Source organism: Toxotes jaculatrix, chromosome 17 (genome assembly GCF_017976425.1).
Source record: "Toxotes jaculatrix isolate fToxJac2 chromosome 17, fToxJac2.pri, whole genome shotgun sequence".
In the NCBI taxonomy this organism is placed as follows: domain Eukaryota; kingdom Metazoa; phylum Chordata; class Actinopteri; family Toxotidae; genus Toxotes; species Toxotes jaculatrix.
The window spans coordinates 6,214,347-6,242,163 of record NC_054410.1 but is presented as its reverse complement, the minus strand read 5'-3'; the positions used below and the strand labels follow the sequence as shown (position 1 = coordinate 6,242,163).

Here is a 27,817-nt window from a genome sequence, read left to right as displayed (position 1 = left end):
GAAAAGTTTCTCAGAGCCGCCTCCCTGTCTCGTGGTGCTTCTTTTTGTTCCAAAACCCCCCACCACGAGACAGGGAGGCTGCGCTGCAGCTCAGTGCAGGCCTCCGCACTGAGCTGCAGCGCAGCCTCCCTGTCTCGTGGTGCTTCTTTTTGGAGCTGCTCTCATCCGCCGTCGGATTCAAAAAAGAAAAATATCTGGCCAGGTGGATAATCAGTCTATCTCTAGAAACTGTAGGATCAGTCTGCACAATGACACCATGTAGTGTTGGAAAATAACTAAGTACATTTGCTTCAGTACTGTATTTAAGTACAATTTTGATGTACCTACTTGAATATTTTCATTTTATGCTGCTGTATACTGTTACTACTAATATTTCAGTTTTCATTTCACTTTATTCATCTGACAACAGTAGGATGGGTAAAAGACATGACAGGGATGTGAATACTTCTTCCACCACTGATGACGACACAGCAAACACTTTAACCAGAATACATCTTTATTATTATATTTTAAACTTTGTGGCAACATAAAAATATTTCGCTTTAAAAGCAGCAGAGAATACATCGCTCATTCAACATGAACAAAAATAATCACAAATGCAGTCTTGCATTCATGAAACATACATGCAGTTCACTAGTAGTGGCGGTCGAAGGCAGTGTGTGAAAGTGCTATACTAAAATAAAGAATTTATTTTCACTGGCGGGACTAAAAACTACCAAAAGAAATTACATTTTTCAGTTCATTTTTAGAAATGGTCAAATGTAATGTCTCTTAAAACTTGGCTTGTCCGGTTAAATTTCAAGTGCCAAAATTAGAAATATACAGTATTTGTTGTACATTTTATTAAGCCAATGCCTTTAAGTGGCAGCAAAGCTACTCAGTTAAATCCTCTGGTCCAAAAACTTATAAATGCCCATCTTGGGCACCCATCTCCCGTCTAATATTCTGCTATGGTCTTGACTGTTTGAAATGCTTGATCTACTAGTATTTCCCTTTGGACACAATCGTATATCCAGGTTTGCTTTCAGGAAGGTTCCCTGGATCTAACGTAAGGGATGGTGTGGTCCCCAGCTACTACCACTGACTGGCAGGACTTTCTGGTTCCCACCAGCACCTTAGCAAAAGAGCAGAGGGATTCATGAAAGGTTGCTGTCACTTCACAGGTGAAGAACAAAAGTCTGAAGCTTGCAAAGTCTGTGCAGAGGCAGACTGTGGAACAGCTTTGATGAGCTGTGCAGAAACATCAACTGGAAAAAATGGTCAAAAAGAAGAAGTCTCCCAGAACTGTCACTCCCTTGAAAAACACACTGACAGATGTGATTTAAAACACTGTGGTGATCACATAAAAAATGCTGTTGGACATTTGGTAATATTACTGTTGTCACGTAGCGCCCTCTACCGCCTGATGCGAGACCTGCAGCATCTCCATGTGACTTGGTAGCTCAGCCGGAGGCAACGAGGGTTTAATACTCTGTGACTGCAGCTGAAATTTCTCTATCAGCTCCTGAAATGAGACAGAAATGAGAGAACAAAGTGAGCAAGAACAAGCGGAAAAAGAGTCAAGGAGGTCAGATCACGAGTAAAAGAAACACTTCCTGAGGAATGCATCATGATCGAAGCAGTGAACCCTCACCGCAGGCAAGGCCAAGTTTGTTAGCTTCTTCCAATGAGATATGACCTCCTCCTCACCCAAGAGTCCTCTGTCCACCAGCCCTCTAACCAGGAACAGGTAGTTGTTCCACTAAAAAGACAAGGGAAATCTTTACCGCACATTAAAGACCACAGAGACAGTCACAGAAAAGGTTGGATTTAACAGAAAATCTCACCATAACAGTATTTGTGTGCATGTGTACTGTGTTTTGCTCGGTTTGAAATTAGTAAAATATGATTTGCACATCTGTATGTACGTACACAGAGTATGTGGTGAGGTACTTGAGGGGAATATCTTAATAAATAAATATACAGGTATAAAGGTAGAGGTGGTTGTCGTGCCATCTTTAATACTTTGATATAAGCAGCAGTGAACATACCTCAGTGTCAGTGGCCTTCAGCACAGCAGTGACAGTGAGTGGGGTGAAGAGCAGGTGGAGGGGAGCAGAGGAGCAGCAGTCTCTCTCCCACAGCTCAGCAAGCTGCTCCAGCAGTGCTCTGACAGGAGGCTCTGACCCCGAACCAGGACCGGCTACAACCTCACCACCTACGCTGCACCCAGACAGCGACAGCACCGGCAGCTCTGCAGACACTGAGAGGATACACACCACAGGCACTCAGATCTGTTACACAACACAGCAGACTGTCAGCTGGACTAACACTGCCTCCATTTCAAAAGCACAGGACAATTTAAATAACAAAATGAGGTTGTTTATGAAGCGGTGGCAATTAACCGGTTTACACTTTAACACTTGAAACACACCGTTTTTATCATTCAAAGCTTGGAGCCTTACCCAGTTTGCAGGCCAGTAGGACAGTACAGTTCAGAAGCATCTGCTCTGACACCACAGTTAAAAACTGTGAGGAGGTAAGAAGAACAAAGTGTGATCAATACTGGCAAAAAAAAAAAATCAGTAAATCCAGCTCAACTGTTGTTTTGTTGCACTTGTGTGTTTCACACACCTTTCTGCAGACCAGTGTGTCTCCCACTCTCTGTAGCAGTGTTTGGAGCTGAGAGTCAGTTGGCAGCTCCTCACCAGTCCTGGGGCCTACTGCGACGCTCAACAACTCCTACATAACAAAAAAAACAAAAAACATTCAAGTAGAATTTCAGACAGAAATCTTTCTCTTTTACTCCAGAGAGAAGTAAGGTTGGTTATCCTCTTGTGCAAACATACCTTCATCTCAATGAGGACGTCTGAGGGCAGTGAGGCACTGTGGCTGCAGTGTGGAGGGCAGGAGATCACTCTCTCACCTCCTTGTTTCCTCTTCGGAGTGGTCGACTGCTCCTGGGAGACCAACTCCACCACAGGCCGCTCCACATCCCCCGCATGTGGAGTCACTGGGCTACCCTGAGCCTTCATCACCTGATCGTACCTGCTCTTCCACTCTCGCCTGATGAGCGCTGACAGCAGGAAAACAGAACGGAACAGTTACATGGGTGTCCTAAGGGAGCCTTTAATCACAGCACTTGTTTCTTTCTTTTTTCATCTACAATGGAAATTATGCTCTGCAACATGATCCCAGCGGCACTGAGAGCTTTAAGTTTCGGTTCTTCAAAGGACCAAACAAGTAGAGTGCACATCATGTGTATTCAACAGGGTACAAAAAAGGAAGCACAGGTATGTTGCTTTAAGTAGCTACCTGTAATGTTGGCAGAAAGCCAGCTGCAGGCTTTTTCTGTTGCAAGACGTTTGGTGATGTTTTCAGATGTGGTCAGGACCTGCACAGAGGCAATGAGGCAAAAACGTGGAAACAACATTAAGTTTTTTTTCCTGTTATAAAAAAAACATCTGTATTTAGAGACTCGGTTTGCTCTGTAATTGAACACATGTTCTGGATGTAGAGAATCGTTTTTTTGACACGACATCATATCATCATTTCTGAATGCTGATTTTTAAAGGACTTACAGCAGGTGAGGTCTCATCAGGGAGCAGAATTCTTATGGCTTCAGGACTCTTCGCACAGCAATATCTGAAAATCACATGGAATCAGGAGATTGCCACAAAGAAAAGATAACCCCAAAGAAGTGAAATACTTTTGATATGGTGCCTCAAAATAAACCTTTTTTCCAAATATCAAACAGCCATTGAAGTCCATAAATCTATGGCCTTGGACAAAGACTGTTGCTTGTAAAAGAGGCTGTTGTACCTTGTGGCTCTTTCCAGGGCCTCCAATCCTGCGTCACACAGATGAGCACAGATCGAGTCATTCAGTTTTGAGGGATTTGAGTTTGGCAACTCCAGTCCATCCCTCAGCATCTTCTCTCCTCTCTCCACCAGCTCACTCACTAATGTCGCCCTGGTGAAAATCCCCAAATAATTGTGAACACACACAAATGCATAGACTAAAAGAAAACATGATCTACAGTTCAGTTTCAGTGACGTTGAAAATAAGAGTTTTGATACCCATATCTATCCATTTACATTTAGGGTGGTGCATTCACATCAGCCACCACCTAAATCTGGACTCTTGAACGGTCACTGCCCTCTTAGGTAGGCAACCAACCAAAGTTGCAAGCTGATTACCCACTGCTCTGAAAGTCCTTCTCAATTCTAAAAGGTAATTTGGTGCAAGGATGCTCAAACTAAAATAACAAACTGTGAAAGATACAGTTGATTTAGAAATTTATGACTCGGAAATCTCTAAACCTGCTTATGTACGGTCCCCGGGCCCAACGACCCCCCTCCCCAGGTCTGTGATACTAACTTCATGTGTTTGACGCTGTTGGATCCGATTCTCTCAGCGACAAACTCCACAGTGCGGCGCAAAGACGGGGGCTGGTTGTGAAAGAAGGCTTGCTCGAGGTCCACCTGTCACATTTGAGTGGTTGGTTTAAATACGCACACACACAGGCAATTCAGCGATGCCATCTCAAATTTCTTTTTACAACCTCTCCTGTTTGCTCACCTGTAGCTTCTGCTGCGACCTGTTGGCAACCGGCGTATCCCTGAGCTCAGCAGAAGTGGGGGTGATCTTGCGGATAATTCCTCCACTTTTGGCTGCGCTTCCAGACACAAAGGCAGCCAGGAGCTTACGAAACTCACCTGGACCATCCAACAAAACAAGGAAAGCGACATCAATCCACAGATTAAAGAAGTGTACGTTACCTCTGGCTCCTGATTAACAGCATTTTACCTCTTCTACAGAGAACGTTACAACAACACTTCTACAAATACATATGCCAGAAATCCTAGAGGCGATAGAAAAGACAAACAAATTTCCACCCACCGAGAAATGGACAACATGTATAGAGAAGCTGCTGATCCACGAGGGGAATGCAGTCCTGAAAATGACAAGAGAACTGTCAGTATGAATAAAAAAACAGCAGTGGGTATTTTATGCATAAACACTTTCTATGATGAATATTTTACTTACAAGTCCTGCACCACTTGTGTTGCTGCCCTCCAGCTTAGCTACCTCAGTGAACTCATTGGTGAAGAAAATGTTCTCCGGAATCACCGGGATCTACACAAGTAAAACACAAGTTCAATTACATGTAACTGTTTTGTTAAAGCCAAATGAATTAATTTGAGTCTAAGGAAAATTCAAAATAGAGCTCTGTGGGTTTTTTAAATTGCATCCAATCGTATTCTAATATTAACTTTATGTTATGATAGGCAAAGACAAATAATATCCACAAGTTGTGTCTCACCTGGAAAAGCCATCCTAATACAGACACCATTAGTAGCTTGTTCAGGTAGCACATTTCTCCACATCTGCCCAGCAGCATTCTCCTACAAGCATGCAGAAGTTAGATTTAACCTAACGTTCCAGAAAGCAAAGAATGTGCATGGAAAAATTAGCTGAATGTCACTTTTAGAAATTATTTTCCAACTTACTGTGACGATCTTATGTACTACACATTTTTATTAGACATTTTACAACAGCTCTGACCCTGACTCAGCCAACTAAAGCGGGAGATTGTCAACTAATTCAATTCAGAAAAGGAGTCAGACCTGTACAGGAGGAGCAGTGTGCCTAACGCAGTCCTGTAGCAGAGCAGCAGGGGACCGATAAAGTCCAACATGGAGAGGAACTCCACAAGCCAGGGGACAGTCAGGATGGTGCGCCTCCTTTTCACACTGTTACTCAGCACAGCACACACATTAAGCACTGGAACGCTCTGAGGGGCCAAGAGAGGAAAATACTTTTTAAAATGAAATTAAATGCCTGGCAGAATATATATGACGCCCAGACTAAAAAGAATATTTTCGAGTTTCCTTAATGAAATTAAATTCACCCATCTAGTGGAAAATAATCATTTAAGTTGGCTTGCACCTGCTGTATTTAAAACAGGCCTCAATTAATTACTTCATCACTTCATAAATATTCATTATTTTTTCCTCACCTTGCTGCGCAGGGCTATAGCTGTCTCCTGAATCTCTCTGGATGGTCGCTCAGATGTTTGGTAAGGCAGAAAAGAAATAAATCCAAGGAACTTCGCCAGAAGGCGAGCGAGGAGCAGCACAGAGGTGAACCGCTGCTTCTCATCCTGATGGGGACCGGTGAAAAGGTTCATGTAACAATTAACAGCATGTCAGTCAGATTGCTATTTTCTAAATCTGGCATGTTTGTAATTTTACAGACTATCCATACTGAAATCTTTTGCCTACTGTAAAAAAGCTAAAAAAAAATAACTGGTTGTTAAAGTAAAATCGACGTGGCACTTGAAGCAAAAATCTGTGACACTGACATTTTAATAATATCTCTGTCTGACTCTGATCGTATACCTGCTGCTCCATGTCCCCATCTCCCTCCTCCTCTCCCTCCCCAGTGGAAGTGGGGGGGCTCAGGATGGACACCTCATCCAGCTGAAGGAGCTGCTGACAAAGGCTGTCCTGCAGGTGCTGGTTCAGCTGGCAGCTGGCGCACAATATGAAAGAAATGTTAGATCACAGAAAGACAAGTCAAGGAAAATGTTTACCTTGGATCGAAGAGGACATCTGCCAAATGAAAAACGACGCGCTCAGAAAGTAAACTCAGTGCTGTTATGAACATAAAGCTCATATTCTATACCTTCATGCGGTTTTTGACCACTGATTATAAGACAGATCACAAAATAATTAAAACCTTCTTCAAACCAGTCTGTCCAGTTTGGCAGATCTGACTTATTTTCAATCTGTTCTGTGTCCTTTTGTATTTTATATATGAACTATATTATGATATAGTTCAACAGTGTAACTGGTGGTGTTGGCTTGGACGTATTGTCTCACCAGCTGGCAGTCTGTAGGAAGTCTCTGAAGAACTCCTGGTGGCCAGGGAAAGATGGCGGAGGGCAGGGACCAACAACTCCATGCGGCTGAATGAGACGCTCTTCAAGGCGCTTCAGACGCCCCAAGCTGTCAGCTCCCAGCATACCTAGCAGGTCAGTGTCAGGGGTATCCCCTGGAGAGCTGTTCACACGGGGTCCTTTACACATCTAAAGAGAAGACATTTTCAAGTTATAAAATGTGCACTGTGTAGAGGGGAAGGAAAGATAAGGAAGAGAACTGGTGTTCTTAATTGTATTTTTTTATATTATTTTTATCGGAGTGTGTGGGATCACTTTAGATATTTGATGTAGACAAAATTACGGTGAAAAGTTAAGATCTATTAAGTAAATGTGAGTGAGTTGCCACATTCTACCTGGACAAGCTGCTTGAGGAACAGACGGGCAAAATGGGAATGGTTTCCTGCAGAGGTCAGTTGACTCATCATTCCTCTAAAAAAGAAGACGGGACAATGAAATGCACGGAGCTAAAGCAGATCAGATAAATGGATTAGACAGAGACTATTTTTACATTTTTAAATTACACCTGGTCCATAAGCTAATGAGAAAAAAAAATGAATTTGACTTGCCTTATCCTACTCCCTAAAGCGGCATCAAAGCTCCATCCTGGTTCCATGTGAAAGTCCTCCCATTCTCGCAGCACCTCATAAAAAATATCTCTGTGAAAAGGGCAAAAATATTAAATGCAAAAGTGTAACTGATGAAGTCTAATTCAGCAGTTGCTTAATGTGCTCAGCCTGTGCTCAGTCTGCTTATAACCATGAAAAATCCATCTGCGCCACACGTCATCCGACATAAAAGTAATTTCTTACTGGACATAAGAAGAACCTGCGACATACCTCTGTTTTTTAAAGGTGTGGAAGGCCTTGTCACTACCGAAGTTGGACCTGTTGTCCGTAGCAGGCTGGAATGGGACCGAGTGGATGAAAGTGGAGACGGAGGGAGAGAGCTGGAACAGAAAAGGAAGAACACATAAAAATACTGACCTAAGAAACAGTACAGAAAAACCTAAAGTTGTCTCAAATGTTTAGAGAAAAATGATGAAGATCTTTAGTAAGGAGCAAACAAGGATTCTAACAACATAAGCAAGATGCATGTTCAATATATAGCAGATACTGTCTTAAAAAGTAGTACTGAATCTGTGTTTCATGCAGTATTGAGAACAATAATTTATTCGCAATCAAGTGCAGGTACATTACCTCAGCTGTGCTTCTGTCCTGGGCTTGAGTGAGACGATCTCTGAGATCTGGAGAGAAAGACGCCACCCTCTCGTTCTCTGCCAGCAGGCGCAGTGTACACTTGTCCAAATGAGCTATCAACCTAACGTATGACAAAACAAGATGCTTATAAATCAACTCAGAGATTGATTGAAGAAGCAATGTTACTTAAAAAGGGAAATCTCTAAGCTAATATAATCCTATTAGTGAATAAGAGATAACTGAACAAAACTGTGACGCAAGAAAGAAATAAACTCACTGAAACTGATTCTCCAGAACCTTTACTGCAAAATACACACAGTTGTGTACTTGTCTTAGGTAACATTTCTCCAGAACATCTGAAAACATGGAAAAAAGAGCTCAATTTCAATTCAAACAAAAGCTGAAAAAATAAAATATTTTGAAGTTATAGGACTAAAGTGAAATAAAAACTAAATGCACACCTGAGTTTACTGCACACAGACTTTCCTGTTCATCATCGTCATGAGTGTGAAGGGACCGAGACGTCAGCAACTGCATCACAAAGAAAAGCTCCAGGAAAATATTTGGCACTAGGTTTTCTGTAAGACATGAGAACACAAACACACTCATTTTTTATCATCTCTGGAGATTTAAGAAAGATTTAAAGTCACTTAATATGATTTTCTTGGCAGGCATTAAAATAATTTCTTGTTATATTTTAGGTCTGACTTCTAAATAATTTATTTTGTTTTATTTATTTTTGCTTTACCGTATGTAAATGTCTTCAATTGTCTTAAAATGTGATATGTAAAAGAATATTTAATTTTATTGTTTTCCTCCAATTACTTTTCTTTGGCACAATTATGACATCTCCTGGCCATTTACCAGAAATGCAGGTACAATACAGCTCTGCCAAGAGATCCAGCTCCAAGGAGAAGGTGACTTTGAATGGTTCTGGACAAGGCGTCTGCAGGTCAGGTGTAACTTTGGATCCGGTCCTAAGCCCTGACTTAGTAGGGGTGCAAGGTTCCAGAGAGGAAGGCAAGGGAGAGCCAACCTGCTGGGCACGCTTTGTCCTAAAAAACAAGACAATCATGAAACAGCAGAAGTAAACTGAGGTGAAGGGCAGGTCATGCTATAGTCAGACCAAAAACAGCAGAAGTTGTTATTAATAATAAAGAGAAAAGAAAGAAATTAGACACTGTAATGTATGTGTAGAAATATGTTATTAATGTCAATATCATGTTAAATGTCTAGACTATTAATTTCAAAGTTTATTTTAAATTTCTACAACTCCCAGTAGAATACTGCAAGACACTACCACATCTATAATGTAGAATGGAAAACAGCACATGTGGCTCAGTCAAAAGCAGAACAAACATAACTGTGTCACCCTTCCTTCCACACTTTACCCCAGAGTAAAAGGTCAGATTTTGTGTCAGAATAAGTACTCGTCCTGCATGTGCACTCACTTCTCCCTCTTAAGCAGTTCCCTCTCTTCCTGCAGGCTCAGAGGGCTGCCCACTGTCATCGACCCTTGAAGCACCTCTACACCTGATGGGGGACTAGAGGGCTTCCTGAAGGGGGTGGAGGTGAAGCAGGTCTTTGGTTTGGAATGTGGCCGCTCTGCACTGACTGGTGTTGGGTTTATTCTTCTAGATGGTTTGGATGCCCTAAAGGAGAATTGAAACCATTAGACAAATCAGAAAATAAATGGTGGAGTCATTGTAGACTTTTGTTTAACTGACAGTCGTGCAGACTCACGCAGGTGAAACTGGTGATGACCCAACAGGAGGGAAATCCTCCAGGTTGTTGAAGTTGAGCTGCCCCCCAGATGGAGGTGTAACCTGCTCGCTTATCCTACTGTAGCCTCCTCCTCCTCTACCTGACCTCTTCCCTCCACTGTCCCATCGTGCATTCTCATCACTGTGCTGTCCTCCACGCCCTCCTCCATGTCTTCCATGTCCAGCTGTGCCACCACCAGTCCTCTTGCGGGCCTTCTGTGACTGGAGGTTGGGGCTGTGCTGGAGGTCCGGAGGAGAAACCATGTAGTCCCCCAGACTGATCCTCTGGCCAGGCCGGCGCTCAGAGCCTGAGGGCCTGGAGGCAGGGCTCCATGTTGTAGTAAAGGAGGGGCTGCTGAAGGCACTGGTCTCGCTCAGACAATGGGACCCTGACTGACTAGCAGCATCCCACTCAGTTCCAGGTGACACTGACGTGGCTGGAGAAAACAGCTGGACCCTGCTGGCACTCCGTGAACCAGCTCCACCACCAGCAGACCTGCAGCCCCTCCTGTCAGAAAACCCTTGTGTCTGTGCAGCAGGCCTGGAACGGCTGGGGGTCTTGGCCGGCGTGGCAGGGCCATGTGTTAGTGCCTGACTGCTCTGCTCTCTCAGGAAATTTAAAAGAAAAGGGACAAATTCTTGTTTGTGAACTGTCACCCGAGGTTTACTGAATGACAGCTTGTCATACTCCTGCTGAAAAGAGAAACATAGCTGTTAGAAAATATACTGTGGCAAACAAATATAAAGCCGAATTGGCACAGGTGATCAACGCTGTTTAATCCATAACGAACCAAAGATAGAGAGTAACTAGGTCAATGAATGTTTTGCTGGACAACTTCAGGACAGAAAATAGTCAACTGAGCTAGCTAACAATGCGCTGGCTAACATCTGCTAAACTGCAAAGCCCTCCTCGGGCACTAACAATAATAAAAACAACACACAACACTGAGCAATTATGATCAGCTTTAACGCTAAATTTTCTCTTGAATGGTAGGAAGCGTCTCGTCTGGACTCCACGCCATCCATGCTACATTAGCTCGCTAGCTCAGCAGCTAAAAGTTTTGTTTACACTCTGTTACGAGCTATGTCATCTCATAGAACACGCAATACAAAGGGCAAGCGCGTGTCACATGTCTCACTCGCGTGGCTCTGAATTATTTAAGACGTACCTCGTGATTTTTTAGCCAGTCTGTGACCGTGTTAAGATCCACTTTCTTCGACAGAAGCGATTCCAAAAGAGCCGCCATTCTGGCTGGGAGCTGCGCGGCTGCGGGACTGAAAGGACGGGGGGCGGGGTTCAGCTCCTACGCAGGCACGTATTGCGGGTGACGTATGCCTACCACGTGCGCAGCTGACAGAAGGTGACAGTCCTCTGCTTGGATCTACAGATGCAGGGACTCAAAGTGCACTCATATAGGGGCCATTGGCTGGGTTGTTCTTATTCGAGGGGGCTCTACCTCTTGAATAACTTACAGAAAAATATTCCATTATTGTCTGAAGCTTAAAAAATGTTTTTTTCCCCTCTTCTTCTCATTGAACCTGTCAGACTGCTTTGCATGCGCATTGGAGTGATGCTGCGGTCGTATTTTTGGGGTTGCCTCGTCTTTGCACATGAGACAGAGAGCAGACACATTAATCTCCACCAAAGAATAATCAGAGCTCCACTGCTCTTGACTGTCTGTGATCCAGGTCTTTTTTATTTAGGAACAGCCATTTTTGTAACAGGTACATTGTAAAGCAAATCAGAGTAGTGTTGACTGAGGCAACGAATGACGTGTTTATATTGACAAGCTGTATGAATGTTAAATGTGAAATAAAATAACTGAAGATTAATGAAAAAAAATGTGTGAATGCTTCAGAAGGAAAAATGTTGCAACCAATTGTTTTAATGCTTTGTTTTTGCAGCCTCTCTGGAAAATTAAGTTATTGCTAATTGAAAATATAAATAAAAAAAAACAGATTTGCTGCCAAATCTAACAATAAATTTGAAACATGGGGGAGGAATTATGAAATTGTCTCTTGGGCCAGATCTGGCCCTCAAGCAAGTGGTTTGACATCTTTGATTTAGAGAAACATTTAAGTGAAAAGTCTTACAGCATACAGTTATGTAATAAAAAAAGAGATCTTGACTTTGAGCGTTATCTCTTCACAGAACATATCAGTATGTGTATTAATGTATGTAAAAAGCATTTATTTTTGTTGTATGTTTGGCAGTATTTGTTTAAGTTAATTTGGATTTTATTCTGATATTTAATTTCCTTAACTTTTGCTCAGTCTGTGATTACTGATTGTTACAAATTGGTTTTGTTAATAAAAATACCAATAAAACAACAAGTCCAGTACAGTCCAGCGCATTCATAAAAATGCACACAGTTGCATGTTGTAATTTCTGCTTCCTCATCCAGTGCTCAGCACTTAAGGATTAAAAACAGGAACCTTTCACAAGATTCTGTCTGCATGCGGAATGAGTATTTTATTTATAACCAGTTTATAAAAATAAAATACAAAATAATTTTAAAACCAAAAAGAAAAAAAAAAACACTGTACAAGGCATTGATATGATACAAATGATAGAATAAACATAAATAATTACAGTTATATACAATGCAAAACTCCCACTCGTTACATTCTTTCCTTGAGACTGTACAGTTACATTTCAAAATCAAGACATACGTTACAACACAAAAAAAAAAATATATCAACCATTAAAAAATCCCAACAATTGAAGTCAAAATGATGGATGGGCAAATTAGCAAAGGTCACAATAAATAATTTCTGTCAAGTATGTATAAGTTACTAACAAGTATTCCAATGTTATGACATGAGAAGTGTACCAGTGCACACCAAAGCTTTCATTAGTTTCCCTCTCACTTTTCAAAATAAAACAAAACAGAGGGGTTTGTTCTCGTTGGCCTATGGGTATCCATGACCACAAATACCGGCAAGCTACTATAAATATGACACCTTCAACAGCAGGCCACTTTAAAAAGTGGCAAAGAAAATCTCATCTGGAAGGTAACACTAGAACTACAACTACTCACCACTTATGTGCAATAATAATAACAAAAAAACATGATAAGAAATCTGATTATCTTTTATAACCAGCAGCACTGTTTAGTGTCTGTTCCTCCCTTTCACTGAAGCTTGTTAGCATATAAGTTATGGTTTAACAATAATGATTTTATTTAAATAATTATTTGAATATTATATAGGTATATATTAAAAGTCTGCACAACAGCGCTCTGAACTTTGAAAGCTTGAAATATCATGAAATCTGTGAGCCCGAAACAGACGAGTTGAAAGAGGGAGAATTCAAAGATTGATTGATCGCTGGCAACGTATAGAAATTACAGGCCCTTGTCTGGGAGCATACAGCTATCAGACAAACAAATACACCTTGAATACTGCAACTTGAAATGTTTTACATTTCCATCCGTCAATCAATAAATGGCCCACACATTCTCACGGGAAAAAAAAAACAGGGAGCTCTCCAGTAGAAGCACAAGAGTCTGACAGCACTGATTTCAGTGGTGACATACTGACCACGCTGACAGGCATGGCAGCACATGCCATTTACAGACAAGAGATAAGAGACAGGAAGGCTTGGCTTGGCCCTAATAGTGGAATGATCTCCAAAACAGACAAGGCTCAGTCATCCCTCGCTACGCACAGAGGGGCAGAGAAGAGACATTAAGGCGACTGACTGACTGAACGCTGTCTGCCTTCAGGATGAGTCATCATAGCTGCTCTGTGAGGCTAGCGTAGGTACCTGCAAGATCTGCATGAGTCAAACGCAACAACACGTTTTATATCTACAAAGCAATGTGTCCATTCAACCTCTGAAGACTCCCATAGTTATCATATCTCAAGTCCAACCACATCTGCAAAATTTATCAAAATATTTGGCAATGGGATTTTTCTCTTTGTTCACATGTGCAGCCACGTCTTACAGGGGCTACAGCTGCCATTAATCTTTCAACTCGCGACAATACAAACGCTCAAACCACAGCAAAGTCTATTCTCCTTTTTCTAATTTTGTGCATCGTGTCCTAAACCGGTTGCACTGATAAAGTTACAGCTTATCTTTATCCAGCAACATAATCATCCCAAATCAGTGCAGTAAAAGCAGAAAACAAGAGTCATACATCAGGTGGGAGCAGGAAAATGAATATTGAGATGGGTCAGAGACAGGTAATGGAGACCCCGCTGGGTTAAAATCTTCACAATCTAAATGCCCTGTAATGGGAAGTGGTATGCAGCTTTTTACTCAGTAGTTGATCTTGATTTTTTTTTTTCTGTTGTTTCTCTGTTGAGCATGCAAAGAGTAGCACGGGAGGGAAGCAGGAGTTATTTTACAGTATCTTACAAGCAGAGGAGTGGGAAGAAGTTGTGGAGGAGAGTCTCAGTGAGGAATCCTAACTAAATTAAACACAAACAATACTCTGATTCCTTTGCCTTGTGCACAAACATACTGTATGTCATTATAGAAAACACATTCTCCGGTGCAGGAGGAACAAAAAAAAACAAAAAAACAAAAAAAAAAAACATTCTTCATCATTTTGGTGTGAGAAATATATGTACATATGGCCTCCATTTTCTGTAAAATTTGACAAAATGTTGTTTGAGGTCTGAAATTCACATTTGTTCAAAGTTTTATCCCAAACTCTGACCTGGTACGTGCAGGACCGCTGAAACGGGCTTCACTCGAAATATTTCCTTTAGTCATTACATATAATAGCTACTCTTTCCTCAAGTAAACTGTTGCTCAAATTGCGTTTGATTTACAAACAGTTGTGTTGCTACCTTATCTACATGAAAGAATACTGGTGAAAAGGGTTGTCATTTAACCGCTGGCACAAATCTGTTTTTGGCTCCTTTTTTTTCCTAAGCACAGACACACCAGTGTGAATCCTCAAGCTGCCCAAAGTGCCAAGGCACATGCTGAGACAAATGTCTGCGTCTGAACATTACTCATCAGTAATGTAACCTTGTGTTCTTGAAGCTCACTACTGCTACTACAACTACTACTACAGGAAACACATGTTCCCTCAACGCCTTCAGATCTAAAAGGAGTTCCACCGTTCTAACCGGTAATTCCTTCAGATTCCCTCTTAGCAACACAGTAGGCACAAAAAGGTGTGTGTCCTCACGCGCTTTACATGATTGATTGTATAGAGGGCTACTGCGGAGTAATCCCTCCGATTATACATTTAAAACTAATCTGAGACACAAAACCACACATCCACGATCACACAGAAGAGGGTAGGAGTCGTAAGCGTCGCTAAGCATCAAAATAAATATCTGAATAAATACAACTGTACACAAATTTATGCACTCACACATAGCATAAAGTAAATATTATACCCTGCCTGCAATCTCCAAATGCAGAGGAGATAACTGAGTCAACCCCAGGCCGATATTTAATTAAGCTGTGATCAGCTACACTGATATTCCATCAGTATACTCCAAGTGCATTAATAATGGGGATAAATAAGTTACTATATATTGTGGTGCAGGATGGTTTAAAGTTGAATAAGCAGAAAACTGATTTATTTATGTGCCCGTTGGCTCAACTAACTATTGATTTATGTATTAAAGAACTTTCTGCATTGGGAAAGAACAGTTTGATTTTGCAGCTACACTATTTTTGCTCTACAGCATTTTAACAAACATAAAAGGAGGACCCTGACATGTCAATATAGTTTGTCTGATAAAGTATCGTAAAGGGGCACTCCAGAAATTTTATACATGAAGTTCAGTTTACTCATGTTGAGCAACCAGGGAAATGTATAGGACCAAAGGTCAGGACATCATTTTGACTATTCTTTCTCAAATTTGTCCCTAACAAGTCCCCACAACTCTATGGAAACTCAACACAAAATCACTGGAGTACCCCTTTAAAGCTGGGCACATAGATGAATGGAAAAACCCTGTGTGCAAATAGAGAGAGTGAAGAACAGTGGGAAGCGGCGAGACAATTGTAAGGTTCAGACTGACAGCAAAAAACAGGGAAACAAGATTTTTATCTAATTATAGAGGAAGACTCAGGTTTTTATCCTGACTTTTGTCTATCCTATCATAATTGGAGTCTTCCCATCCTCTGCTGTGGCAGCACAACCTGTTGGGCAACTATCTGCTCAGCTTGCTGGAGCACTTGCCCTCACGGCTGCAGCCTTTTCCCCTGGACAGGTGGAAGGGGCCTGTGCGTGCCTGGCGGCTGCAGCAAGTCTCCTGGTGGTGGGGGTAGAAGCGGCGGAGGGGTGGGGAGCCAGAGAAGCTAGGTGGTGAGCGGCTGCGGCCCAGGCAGCCCCCTCCACCACTGCCACGGTGCTCGTGGCGGGAGGGCGAGGAGCTGACGGACCGCTGCAGGGAGGAGGAGCTGCGTGGCGAGGCGCTAGAGCTGCGGTGGTGGTGAGGAGAGCTCGTCAGGCTGCAGACGCCCATCCTGGAGCCCCCGTGCTGGGCCGAGGAGCGGTGGTGAAGCGGGGAGCCACGGGAACCATGCATCAGCTGAGCAAGGCATGTCAGGAGGTCCGAGTCGCTGGTGCTGCCAGCTCGGATGCGGTAACGCCTGAGCCTAAGTGGGTACAAACAGCAGAGCAGGGTATGAGTAACAGCCAGGTCATATATTTCAAAGTAAACCAGGAAACAGTGAGATAAATTATAATTCTTGTTGTGAGTTTGATAAGAGGACCAGTGTCTCTCTCATGTCTGTATACTGGTAGCTGTTTCCCTCTGCTTCCAGGCTTTATTCTCAGCCAAGCCAATCAGCTGCTGGCTCTTACTTCACATGTAGCACAGAGACAAAAGACTGGTGCCCAACAATTCCATTAACCACATCAATAAACAGGCAAAGTTTAATTTTAGGTGGAATGTTCTCATATTTTTTTTAAGTCTTCATGCTCTTTCTTTCATGCTGTTCATAATAAATGCTTTGAGAGCAATAATAGTTGGATAAATTATTGGATGAGGAAAAACAAATTACCTGCCCTCCACTGTGGGGCGGCAAGGTGGCTTTCCAGGGGGTGGGCGTGGCAGGAATTGGGCAGCCAGCTGCTCAGCAGAAGAGGCTGAATGAACAGGACGGGGGATCTTACTCTTGCGGGACAGAGGGCTGGAGGAGGAGGAAAGGGATGGAGCATCATCTCCCTGGCGGTCAGAACGGGAGCCCATAAGAGAGTCCTCATCCTGGGAGCGGTCAGAGGTGGAGGACAGCGGGTCCCTTGCAAGGGAGGCCACCATTGGGCCACGCCTATCGGAGAGGGACGGGGAGGCAGTGGGAGAAGGGACCAGACCGTGGTGGCTGGCTTTCTTCTGCAGGAGTTTCTCCTTGGCAGACCCAGGAGGTGGGAGCTCCAGCAGGCTGGAGGGCTCCAGGACTGGAATGCGACTTTGCCTGCGACTGGGGTCCTTTCGGGGGGCAGCCGGGGAGGAGGAGACTGGGCCGCTAGTCTCATCTGGGGCCTGGTTCACCTTTCCACTCTCACCTCTTAGCTGAGGCTCTGTGACACATGGAGCCGGGCCAGAATCATTTTCAGGGTCTTTCAGCTTAGGGAAAGATCCATTACTTAAATCCCTTTGGCCAGTAACATGGGGGATGAAGTGGCCATTGACCAGAACAGGACTGCGAGGGGAGCGAGGTGAGCGGGGGGAGCGTGGAGAGGAGGGTGTGCGCGGAGGAGGCGAACATGGAGAACGGGGTGAGCGCGGGGAGGAAACGCGGCTTGGCACAGGGCTTTGAGCTTTGGTGTGGTTGTCTCCATTGACCAACGTTTCTGCCAGGGGGTCTGTAGGAGTCCCTGGATGGGTGGGCACATGGTCCTGTGGGGAGGTGATGTCCACTGTTTGCTCCTGGACCTGCTGAATCTCAGCTTCAACTTCACCACGCCTCTCCAGCAGGAGGCACTGTGGAGCACTGTCTGATCCTGACTGGGAGGACAGCCCAGAGGGACGCTGAGCTGTCAACTGAAGGGGAAGGGGAGGTGAAGACATAGGAGGGAAGAGAGAGACACACAGGTGTTATTTCAAAAATGAACCACACTAAAAATGGGAATAATGTTCGAATTGTCAAAAGCCTGTTGCTGATAGACTACAACATGTCGGGTTGTGCTGTAGTTCTGCAGCAAGAGCCTGATGCAGATGTGTGAAAAGAGAAGAATTTTACAATATGGGGTAATAAATGGTGATTAGTTTGGCAACAGCATGCAATACCATAGCTACCATTATCAGACCGAAACACACAAGTGCTATGGCAGTGTCAGTCAAGCTGTGAGTACTAAACCGGCAAGTAGGACAGGAAACGTTCACGCAACTTCGCAGGGGACTTCAGCGAAGAGAGGGTGAGGAACAAATACAGGGAGAGAGAGAGGAAGAGAAAGATAGAGAGGACAAAGACGATCTGAAACAAAAGAGATCATGCAACCTGTAGTCATGACTCGACATTCCAAACACACATGCCACAATCAGACAAACACACACCCCTATTCAGATCACAAGAACACATGTCCAGACACAAGGACACATCTGACCCATGCTCTGTCTGGCCTGCACAATGCCCTTCATGGTCTCTGGAGAGAGCTGCCTGACAACAACACAATAAGCAAGCCAACTGAACAAAGAAGCCAAAACGAGCAACTTCAACAAAAAAGAAAATGAAAGAGCAAAAATGATGACTGCTGGTGTATTTTCTACTGACGTAAAGGAAGCTGAATGGAGGCCTGTTTTTATCGTGACGGGCTCATCACCTGCTGAAGCTGGGCACGTGTGATGCGTATGACAGAGGGAAACTTGGCGTTGGCAGCACCCGCTGGGATGGCAGGCAGTTTCCTACGACTGGGCGAGCGGGTGCCGGGGGCAGGGTTTGGTGGTAGTGGAAGGGAGGCATGGCAGGAGGAGGAAGAGGAGGGGCGCCCCTGCTGCTGCTGCTGGTCGGCAGACTGGCTGCGCCTCATGCCCGGCGGCTGGCGCTGGTGCAGCGGGTCCGACAAGGTGGTCAGGAGGGTGTGAGGGCTGGGAGAGCGAAGAGGGATGGGGCTGGATGTCCGGACCGCGACTTCCTCGGGCAGGGACGGAGGAGAGGTGGGGAGCTAAGAGAGGGGAAGGAGAGAAGTGGGAGGTGGAGAGAGGAGGGGTTGTGAGACTGGTGAGGGAGTGAGAAGATAGACGGTGGGAGTACTGAGAGGCAGGACAAGGTGGTTGCATCGGTGGGGAGCACGAAGCAGAGATGTTCTACAGGTAAAGCGACGGAAGGATCGTCAAGGTTATTCTGGGGATGATTTTAAGGAATAAGAAGGCAAGGACGGTAGTTTTGGGGAAGGCAGTATACATTTTCAACTTGGAGGTAGTAGTTCTGGTTGTAGGAGAGAGTGAGGGGAGAGTTATTCCTCTTGTAGTGAAAAAAGCAACTCTGCAATTTGAGTAACAGCAGTTTATGGTGAACTTGTAGATTGAGCAGGATTTTGGAATTGGACTCAGTGGGCTGGTGAAAGGTTATGAATAGCAAAGGAGCAAACAAATAATTTAAGCTAAGCAAACCAAATTATATTTTGGAAAGAAATAATTTAATTTGTAAAGTAAATAAAACCAACCAAACATGTTGCAAATGCCTGCAAACAAGATAAAATTAAGCGTGATATCTAAAGCAAATCAAAGTGCATTTCAAAGTCATGAGCTCTCCTTTTCCTCATGCTGTGATATGATCAAAGCTCTGCAGGTGTGTCACAAATATCTTCTAGTAACAGGTATACACAAGTGAAGAAGCGAGCAAACATAAAGCAGTAACATTTAGCTTCAATCTAGAGCAAGATGCAGCTGGTGGAACTCTGATTGTTGTATGATATTAGCATTAAAGTTCTATAGCTAGAACTCTGACTCTGTGCAGCTTTTTAACTTTGTAAAACGCTGACTACAGTCAGTATCATGTATGCCATGTTGTGAGATGGCCTTCAAATGAAAGGGCTTACCTGAGTGAGAACTCCTTCAGCCAGAGCTTCCGCTGGGCTGGTTGGCGTGACGGGGGGCAGAGCCCCTACATGGCCCACGCTAAGCTCCAACTTGTCCACTTTTGCACTTCCCTTGGAGGAAGACATGCTCTCTTGTTTAGCTTTGCCAGAGCTTGGGCTCGGGCTACCCTTTTCCCATCCAGGAGACTGTTCCCCCGGCTGGAGCACCTCCGGCTCCTCATCCTCCTCTGAAGGGCTCGCGGTAGCCTTGGCTCCTGGGGAACCAGTGGGCCGCTCCACCATTACCCATTCCCTTGAGTCAATCTCCTGCCTCCCAGAGCTCAAATTGAGGGCCACGAAGCCCCCGCTGCTGGCTGCCCCCTCTCCCTGCTCCAGAGATCCAGGGGATGCTGGCTTAGGAGAACCACCACCAGACAGGAACTCCTCATCATAGTGCCAGACCCTATCGGGACGCTCCCTGGCAGGTACAGTTTGACCCTGAGTTACTGGGATGATTGCAGCTCCGTTAGTCTCCTTCTCCTGCTGTGGGGTTCCAGGCTGCTGCTTTGTTGAGCTAAACAGACACAAGACAGAGACGAACAATCAAGTCTCTTCTCTGTCCTTAAGAATATTTTGGAAAAAAAAAACGTTGAAAAAAGATGATTTTAACAGGAATGGAGGAGTTACTTGACAGACTTACCAGGCCTCCAGGAAGCGCTCGGGACTGGGCTTGGACTCCAGGCCAAGCCTCCTCTCCAGCTCAAAGCTGTGGATGTTGCGGAGCTTTCTCAGCAGAGGGCCGTCACGGTCTGAAGCCATCACCTCGGAGTGTAGTTTGACTGGGGAACCCAGACTTGGCCCAGGGTAGGGGCTCTGGTGTCCTTGGTTGCCCTGGTTGTTGCTGTGTTCCTCCTCCGTCGCCGCCTGTAGGAACCAGTCAGTTTTTGTAACTTATTTACCAAAGAAATAAGCAACGTTTACTTGAAGTGTTGATTCTCTTGAGAGCACTTGAGGTGATGAAAGGGGTTTTGGTTAGAACAGAAACTATAGTTTGTAGCTTCACACGTAGTCTACCTTCCAGACCGCGGCCCTGATGCGGTTACGGTTACGGTCCAGCTCCTCCCAGACATCAGCCTCCTGGTTGCGGTGTGGGTGGAGGGGAGAGCCAGGCAGGCGCTCAGGAGCAGGGTTGTTCTCCACGTCGCTGAGCTGCTCATCCTGCAAAACCTCATCCGTGTTTTCCCTCATCAGGTCGCCAGGTATCAGGGAGGCGTTCGCCATGCTGGAACAATTAAAAGTACACATATTATTTCATGTTTGAGGCTATAAAAAACTAGTACAGGTAACGACCCAGAGGCTAATTTACAATTTCAATTTCAAGCACAGCTGGAGTTAGATAATTCAGAAAATATATATTCTCTAAAAACTTATTTTTTTCTCAAGTGCTCTGGTGTTTAATAAAACCTAAATAAAATGAATTAATTCTACTAAAAGTTGGTTATTCCAAGCAAACGTACCCCATGTGTGCCGGGGTGAGGCGGGTGTGATGTTGTGGTGTTGTGGCACTGGCGCTGATGGTCAAGGTGCCATCGGTGCCGGTCCGCTCCCAGTCATAGGGGTCGTTCTCCACAACATTGTAGGTTTTCATACTGTTGTCAAACACTGACATCAGCAGCTGTAACAAAACAACAGAACATATTTAACCTTTTTTGTGTGTGTGTCTGTATGTGTGTGTTTTTAAATTCAGGACAATTCCACAGAGGTCTATAGAAAATAGCTTTTAAACACTTGAGGTACTTCAAGACTCATTTTGGACCATCTTGGGGTGCTCTCTTGGGTGTATCAACTTGAGCAGACCGTTCTAGGTCATTCACTCCACTCTTTGTTTTTTAACAGGGGAAATATATCACTTTATTATCATTTGCTGAAACCAGCATCTCTATGTTGTCAGAAAAACCTTCACTCTTCATTAAACCCGGATTACTGCCCCTGTGTCACCTGGTAGTCAGGCTTGGTGAAATAGTCCAGGCTGGAGATGTGTTCCAAAAACACCCCGAACTCTGCCGGCAGATGTTTGAGCATCAGACGATGGTCGTAAGTCTCCTTCAGCTTCCCCACGTGTTCCTGTGAAAGAACAAACATACACACACACACACACACACACACACACACACACACACACACCACACACACACACACACACACACACACACACACCACACACACACACACACACACACACACACCACACACACACACACACAGACTTGTCACATCTCATCACTCAAAGCTACCTGAACAGGAAGGATAACAATTACTGTTTGTCCTTACTTTGTCCTTGATCTTCCTCCATGGCAACTGACCGACCAGAAACTCCACCAGCATGTAGAAGAGGGACCACAGGTCATCATGACGACCCATCTCCTGCAGAATTACACCGAGTTTGAGTTAACATTAATCAGTAATATTTGATCACTGACAAATCATGAGAAAAAAAGGAGAAAGCTCTATGTTTTAGCACCCAAATATGCACTTGTGCAGCAGCATCACAGATTACAGAAGAGCTCTTGCACAGGGTGGACAGATACTGACCTTATTCTTGTGAGCATTGACAGACGCATAGCGGACCGTTCCCCTGAACCCTGCCACTGTGCGGGGCTGACAGAAACAGACACAGAGACAGCCATCAAACGCTAACACAGACATCGTCTAACGTGAGTATGCTTAGATCCAAACCAGACGTCTTTCATGTTACACACAGTAATGAGCAGATTTACTCAGTAGGTGACAGAGGAGGGCACTTACTGGTCGGACCTCCTGGGATGAGTTGGTGAACTGGCGAGCTAAACCAAAGTCCAGCATGTAGCACGTACGACAGGTACTGGGGAAGCGACCCATGGCGAAATTAGACTGAAGCCCAGACAGGGAGAGGTAAGGAGGCAAAGGTTAAACAGAAATAAAACTGATTAAGTGTGAAATGTAATTGCAATAAAACCTAATGTCTACTTACATTCATGCAAATCGATGCTTTTCTGTGATGGAATTTAATTTAATACAGCAGCTGAGCAGACAGACAGTATTTACATTCTATTACATTTTGGGCATTTAGCTGATATTCCTACAGAGCTTACTGTAAGTGCAACAACCAAAAAAGCAAAATACTGAATCAGCAACAGTACAAGCAGTCAATGATAAAAAGTGCAAGGGTCACAAACTCTACCCAGACAATAGAAATAAAAATATTCCCATGTGCCTGGAATCTACAGAAAGAACAAAAGTGCTAGGCAACGAAATGAGAACCAAGCAGAAAATATCCTCTGATGCAGCCAGCGTCCTGTGACTCACCGGTTTGATGTCACGATGCAGGAAGCCGACAGAGTGGATGCTCTCTATGGCCTCCAGGATCTGGCGACCCAGACGCAGGGTGGTGCTGATGCTGAACGTACCCCGGGTCATACTCCTCCTCAGGTCAGCCAGATTACGACCCTGAGAGACCACGTACAAGATTTGTTAGTCCAAAGGCCTGAGCAGCACCCCCACTTCAACAAAAGGGAAGTGAAAAAAAGGATAAAACTGTACATTTATTCAGGCTAGTTTTGTTTTTGCTGCAACACAGAATGTATAGAAAAATGTTTATACAAAACAAAACAAAATCTCTAATAAAAGACTTTACTGTCTGAAGTGTTTGACACTGGTGATGGCCAAATGTGATGAGTGGACAGAAAGCAAGCGAACGGTGAGAAAAAAAACTACAGCTGCACAGATCATCTAAAATTAAACATATGGAACGGTTGGGAGTCAGTGTAGTACACATAAATGTACCATTCCTGTGGGTATAGTGGTATAAATTTACAACCAGACCACACTTTCAAAACACTTAAAGCCCACATAAATGCAGATAATGCAGAGAAAGCATTTGCAAATTTGCAAGGATGTCTTGGGTTTTCCAGCCTCAAGTGCTGGATGCAATAATTACTACTAATAATAAAACTAATTTGACGCCTCTGTAGTTCACAGCAGGAGACGGGTGACATCGTATGAGAACAGCCTGCAATAGTGCCGCCTGAATCTCCACTCTGAATATAGGTGTTATAAATACTTCTCTTCTGCTCGATGCTCTGTCCTACATTCTGTTTCATTTATTTGGAGACTTACTGGTGAACCAGCTCAAATATGTAGAGTTCATTTCACTTTGAATTACCTTGTTGTTGAAAGTCGTTATTCAAGTGAACTGGCTTTGTCTTGCTGATAATTTTGCTGTTTTATCATTTATAAAATGTTTGAATCATCGTCATGTGTTGGGTCATCTTTGTGACCATCACAACTTTCCACAGCCCTAAGTTGTGTTTTTAAGATTTTCCTATCACATGTAGGTAATTCTCGTTTGGCATTCTCTGCTTGAAGAATGATTTTAGTGATTAATTTGACCATTAAAACTGTTTTTTTGTGATTTTTGGCTAACACATTATTCCACTAATTGTTTCGGCACCAGCTTGATTTAATGTGTCGCACTGAGCTCGGAAAGTCAGCTAAAAAAGAGCATTTAGACCAACCTGCAGCTCCATCACCACGTAGTTAAAGCGGTCATTGCGGCCACATCCCACAAAGCGACACACGTGGTCTTTACCTGAGAAATAAAAGAAGACAAGAGAGCTTCAGGACACTTTCATGACAGATGGAGACACTTCAGGGCCACTTGACATCAGCTGCATAATTTGATGGTAAGATGAAGGCTGCTGTGTGAATCTTGATGATGTGTGTGTGTGTGTGTGTGTGTTCATACTTTGCTGCCCTTCCCTTTCCAAGCATGATCGCTCTCTGCCCTCCTGTCACCAGTTTCCCTGTACGACTACCCTGCTGATTTATAGGCTCTAGCACGACATTGTGTCTACACATGTGCATGAAAGCCTTGTGTGTGTCTGTGCGTGTGTGTGTGCGTGTGCATGGTCTGGTCTCAAAGGACACTGCTGTACTGGCAGCTTGACTGTGACCACACCCCAGAGCCCTTCAGCGCATAGTGAATACAAACAGTTACACTAACAAAACCTCCATATTAAAAACACAGGCTCTTAAAGTGCCTACTTTCACCAAATTCTTCTAGAATAAACCAGAGTAATACAATTGAAGGACCCAAGCCAAAGACAAAACAGGCTATTATTAGCTTGATAAGACCCATTAGTCTTCTTATGAGGCCACGGGTCGATGTTTACTCTTTACAGCTGAGCGGGTCAGCAGTGTTTGGGGGGCTGGAGTTAAGCCCATCTCATGTTACAAGGTGGTTCCTTTAGGAAACAGCAGAACCATGATGCCCCAGGCCGAAGCCATTAGGCAGCAAACATGATCCCAGCACATTGATTTTCCCCACAGAGGGGAGAGAGAAAAAAGGCACAGCGGTTAAAAGGCAGGAAGGAAGAGAGGAGGGAAAAGACAGAGTCAAAAAAGAGAGAAGGGAGTAAAACCATCATTACAACACAAGACGTGAAATAAGGATTGTGCTGATGCCAGAGCCAAACTGTGTTTTCAGATGCGTCGGATGATCTACATCTGGTCTCAGTGCCAGAGATTTTTCTACTATTCCTGCTACGGATGACACCGGCTATCCCTACATTTTCAACAGTCATAACCTTTCCTGGACTAGTTTGCTTCTTCTCATATTTTATGTTCTTATCAAACCAAGAGAAAACATCGACAGAAATGTTGTAATGATACGCAGAGTATCCTCTTTTGGGACAACTCAATAGGTCACCGTGCCAGGGAGGATCAGTCAATTCCAGAAATGTAATCAAATCCACTGAATCCATTTCGACTCACCCTGGAGCTTCTTGAGCACGGCGACCTCCATCTTGAGCACCTGTTTGGGCTGCTGGGCCGACTCCACCTTCAGCGCCACGCTGACCCGCGTCAGCAGGTCCAGCGCCTCGTAGATCTCGCCAAACCCTCCACCCCCAATCTTCTTTACCTAGAACAAGGTCATGAAACACTGCTTAAGAACTTCATAACAAAAAAAGAAACAATTACAGACTGTTTGTGCACAGAGGAAACTTTTAGCTCCTTCCTCTGGGAGGTCAGAGGTCAAGGTCACCAACAAATCAGCTTCCATGGAGTTGGTCAGGGCTCTTCAGTAAAGGTGCAAGCTTTCCACAATGAAACCCGAAACTATCATTCAGATGGGTGTTCATTTATTTTCTCCCTTATCTTTACAATATTGTTTAAGTGAGATTTGGTAGCAGCAGAAATATATGGCAGCATTTTTAAAACCATGTGATGTCAACATGATATTGACTTCAGCTCTGTGCCTGTGAATATGTATGCACGATACAACAATTTGTTATGCTTTACAAACCCACAGGCTGCTAGCACAATGAACAACTGTTACAGACTGTTTGAACTATTAAACGTTACACAAATAGGAACTTGTATAATATACGTTTTGGCTTTTGCACTCTTGTCTTTTTGGTCATTCAAAAAAAAGAACCACCCATGAAAAAAAAATAATTCAGATACAAAGAACTGCAGCTGAGAAAAAGACTATGAGACCGCAGCCATGCTAATGGCTCTGTGTGACTGTGCTTGGGCACAGCAGCTCTTTGAGCTAAATCCAACCACGCTACCATGCTGTTGTTAAGCAGGTATAATGTTTACCATGTCACATAAGACCTTAAAAACATGGTGCCATCCTGCCTTCAGAGGATTCTGTCAGTCCAACAGTGCATTTACTGTCAAGACATAATGGGACATTTATTATTTATGAAACTTCTTTTTTTGGTTACCTGGCAGAAATTTACATGTGCTAAGTAATTAGCTCACCCATTTTTACCAAGGTCTCTTCTTCATTTCACTCTTTCAAATTTCCCCCAACAGTCCTACCTATTTGCTCTCACCTCACTGCTCAGCGCTGCCAGAGCCTTAATTTCCCCTAAGCTCCCACGTGTCCCTCACTGTACTCCATGCACACACACACACTGAGTCCTGTGTCGCACTAGGAGCTAAAGTCGTGGGATTAGCTGCAGCATTATTATGTAACTCAGCTCCTTAGAAGACAGGAAGTGGTGCCAGGCTGCTAGTTAGGAATAACAGCCTCACATGGCACCCAGGCTGGCACAGCAGTGAGAGACAGGGGCCCTCGGGGAACACTGCTGCTGCTGCTGCCTATAGCACACTGCACTGCCACAAATAGCTGCACGGGCTATTTTTGGACCTCCCATACTGCAGCAGCACTACCTGGACAGAGAGACATGACCCCAAACTGTCCAAGCCACAGGTGAGACACTTCGAAAGAAACGAGAAGGACTCATAGGCAGGGGAGAGTATCGTTTGATGAACAAAGAGTTGTTTTGTGGGACAGAGGGTGAGCTACAGCGGCAGGCAGTGACGGGGCTCAACAAACACACTGCCCATTGTTTGGCGAATAACACATCACTTACCACTTTCCATCGTTCCTTGACCAGGGAGAGCACGCTTAGGATGTCAGCTTGCTCCGCTCCCCCACTCATCCCGTCTGCAGACCAGGGACGCTGTCCTCACTGCTTCCCCCTCGACCAGCAGCCTCAGACTGGGCCGGGCATTGGGGCCTTGATGGAGAACCCTACAGAAGTCCAAGAGAGGCACAAAACTGTCAGAAAATGATGGAGGAATTCTGCTGAATTTTGGGCATTTTAATTTATGCATAATTCAACATCTTGAGCTTAGGTTCTTAGATGTTTCAGGGAGGTTTTATTGTGTTGAATAAGCTAACAGACGGTTTTCTTATGCCTGGTTGAACTAAATGTGAAAGTCTGAAAGTCTCCCCAGTTGAGAGACAAAGTTAAACCCCTGGCTTAATGTCTGGAGCTTTCTGATACTTGACCATCGCTGCAGCTGCCACACCTGCTGCCAGCAGCTGTCTTTCTGGGCAAATTCACACCACCAAGTCGCAGGCAAAAGTCCTGCATCTTAAATTACAAAAGGCTTCATCTTGGTATTATTTTCCCCAGCCATTTATCTTCTGTAGAT

At 44.2% G+C, this 27,817-nt stretch overlaps 2 protein-coding genes across 3 annotated transcripts; both read right to left on the bottom strand.

The window, feature by feature from the left end:
- Positions 1–489: 489 nt before the first annotated feature.
- cdan1 (codanin 1) lies at positions 490–11,146 on the bottom strand. 2 transcript variants are annotated; one of them, XM_041061409.1, is made up of 28 exons: positions 11,054–11,146; positions 9,865–10,574; positions 9,573–9,773; positions 8,986–9,176; positions 8,583–8,699; positions 8,399–8,477; positions 8,122–8,242; positions 7,762–7,871; positions 7,492–7,581; positions 7,279–7,354; positions 6,867–7,072; positions 6,384–6,516; positions 6,002–6,145; positions 5,610–5,776; positions 5,306–5,387; positions 5,029–5,118; positions 4,882–4,936; positions 4,561–4,697; positions 4,360–4,463; positions 3,802–3,951; positions 3,561–3,624; positions 3,295–3,373; positions 2,829–3,055; positions 2,614–2,721; positions 2,445–2,508; positions 2,031–2,242; positions 1,634–1,741; positions 490–1,504 (listed from the first exon to the last, which is right to left on the bottom strand). In XM_041061409.1, exons 1-28 carry the CDS (start codon positions 11,129–11,131, stop codon positions 1,382–1,384), a joined length of 4,026 nt encoding a protein of 1,341 aa, XP_040917343.1. In that variant the 5' UTR covers positions 11,132–11,146; the 3' UTR covers positions 490–1,381. The 2 variants fall into 2 exon arrangements, with proteins under 2 accessions (XP_040917343.1, XP_040917340.1); XM_041061406.1 differs by having other exon boundaries at positions 9,865–10,577; positions 11,054–11,144.
- A 4,857-nt stretch (positions 11,147–16,003) lies between these two features.
- On the bottom strand, positions 16,004–27,318 carry ttbk2a (tau tubulin kinase 2a). The gene is made up of 15 exons (XM_041060896.1): positions 27,250–27,318; positions 25,637–25,784; positions 24,379–24,452; positions 23,171–23,311; positions 22,631–22,735; positions 22,418–22,483; positions 22,157–22,249; positions 21,824–21,949; positions 21,343–21,500; positions 20,900–21,107; positions 20,526–20,749; positions 19,847–20,399; positions 18,629–18,970; positions 16,870–17,849; positions 16,004–16,461 (listed from the first exon to the last, which is right to left on the bottom strand). Exons 1-15 carry the CDS (start codon positions 27,316–27,318, stop codon positions 16,014–16,016), a joined length of 3,735 nt encoding a protein of 1,244 aa, XP_040916830.1. The 3' UTR covers positions 16,004–16,013.
- Between the last annotated feature and the right edge of the window lie 499 nt (positions 27,319–27,817).

What these genes read in the sequence shown, in the direction of transcription:
- ttbk2a (XM_041060896.1), bottom strand. Translation starts at nt 27,318, where the DNA reads ATGAGTGGGGGAGCGGAGCAAGCTGACATCCTAAGCGTGCTCTCCCTG. An exon ending in TCAGGGCCGCGGTCTGGAAG is followed by an intron (nt 20,750 to 20,899) that starts GTAGACTACGTG and finishes TGGTTCCTACAG; the next exon opens with GCGGCGACGGAGGAGGAACA. An exon ending in CGCCCCACAGTGGAGGGCAG is followed by an intron (nt 16,462 to 16,869) that starts GTAATTTGTTTT and finishes GTACCCACTTAG; the next exon opens with GCTCAGGCGTTACCGCATCC.
- cdan1 (XM_041061406.1), bottom strand. Translation starts at nt 11,131, where the DNA reads ATGGCGGCTCTTTTGGAATCGCTTCTGTCGAAGAAAGTGGATCTTAAC. An exon ending in GAACTGCTTAAGAGGGAGAA is followed by an intron (nt 9,177 to 9,572) that starts GTGAGTGCACAT and finishes CTTGTTTTTTAG; the next exon opens with GACAAAGCGTGCCCAGCAGG. An exon ending in TACATGTTGTCCATTTCTCG is followed by an intron (nt 4,698 to 4,881) that starts GTGGGTGGAAAT and finishes TGGATGGTCCAG; the next exon opens with GTGAGTTTCGTAAGCTCCTG.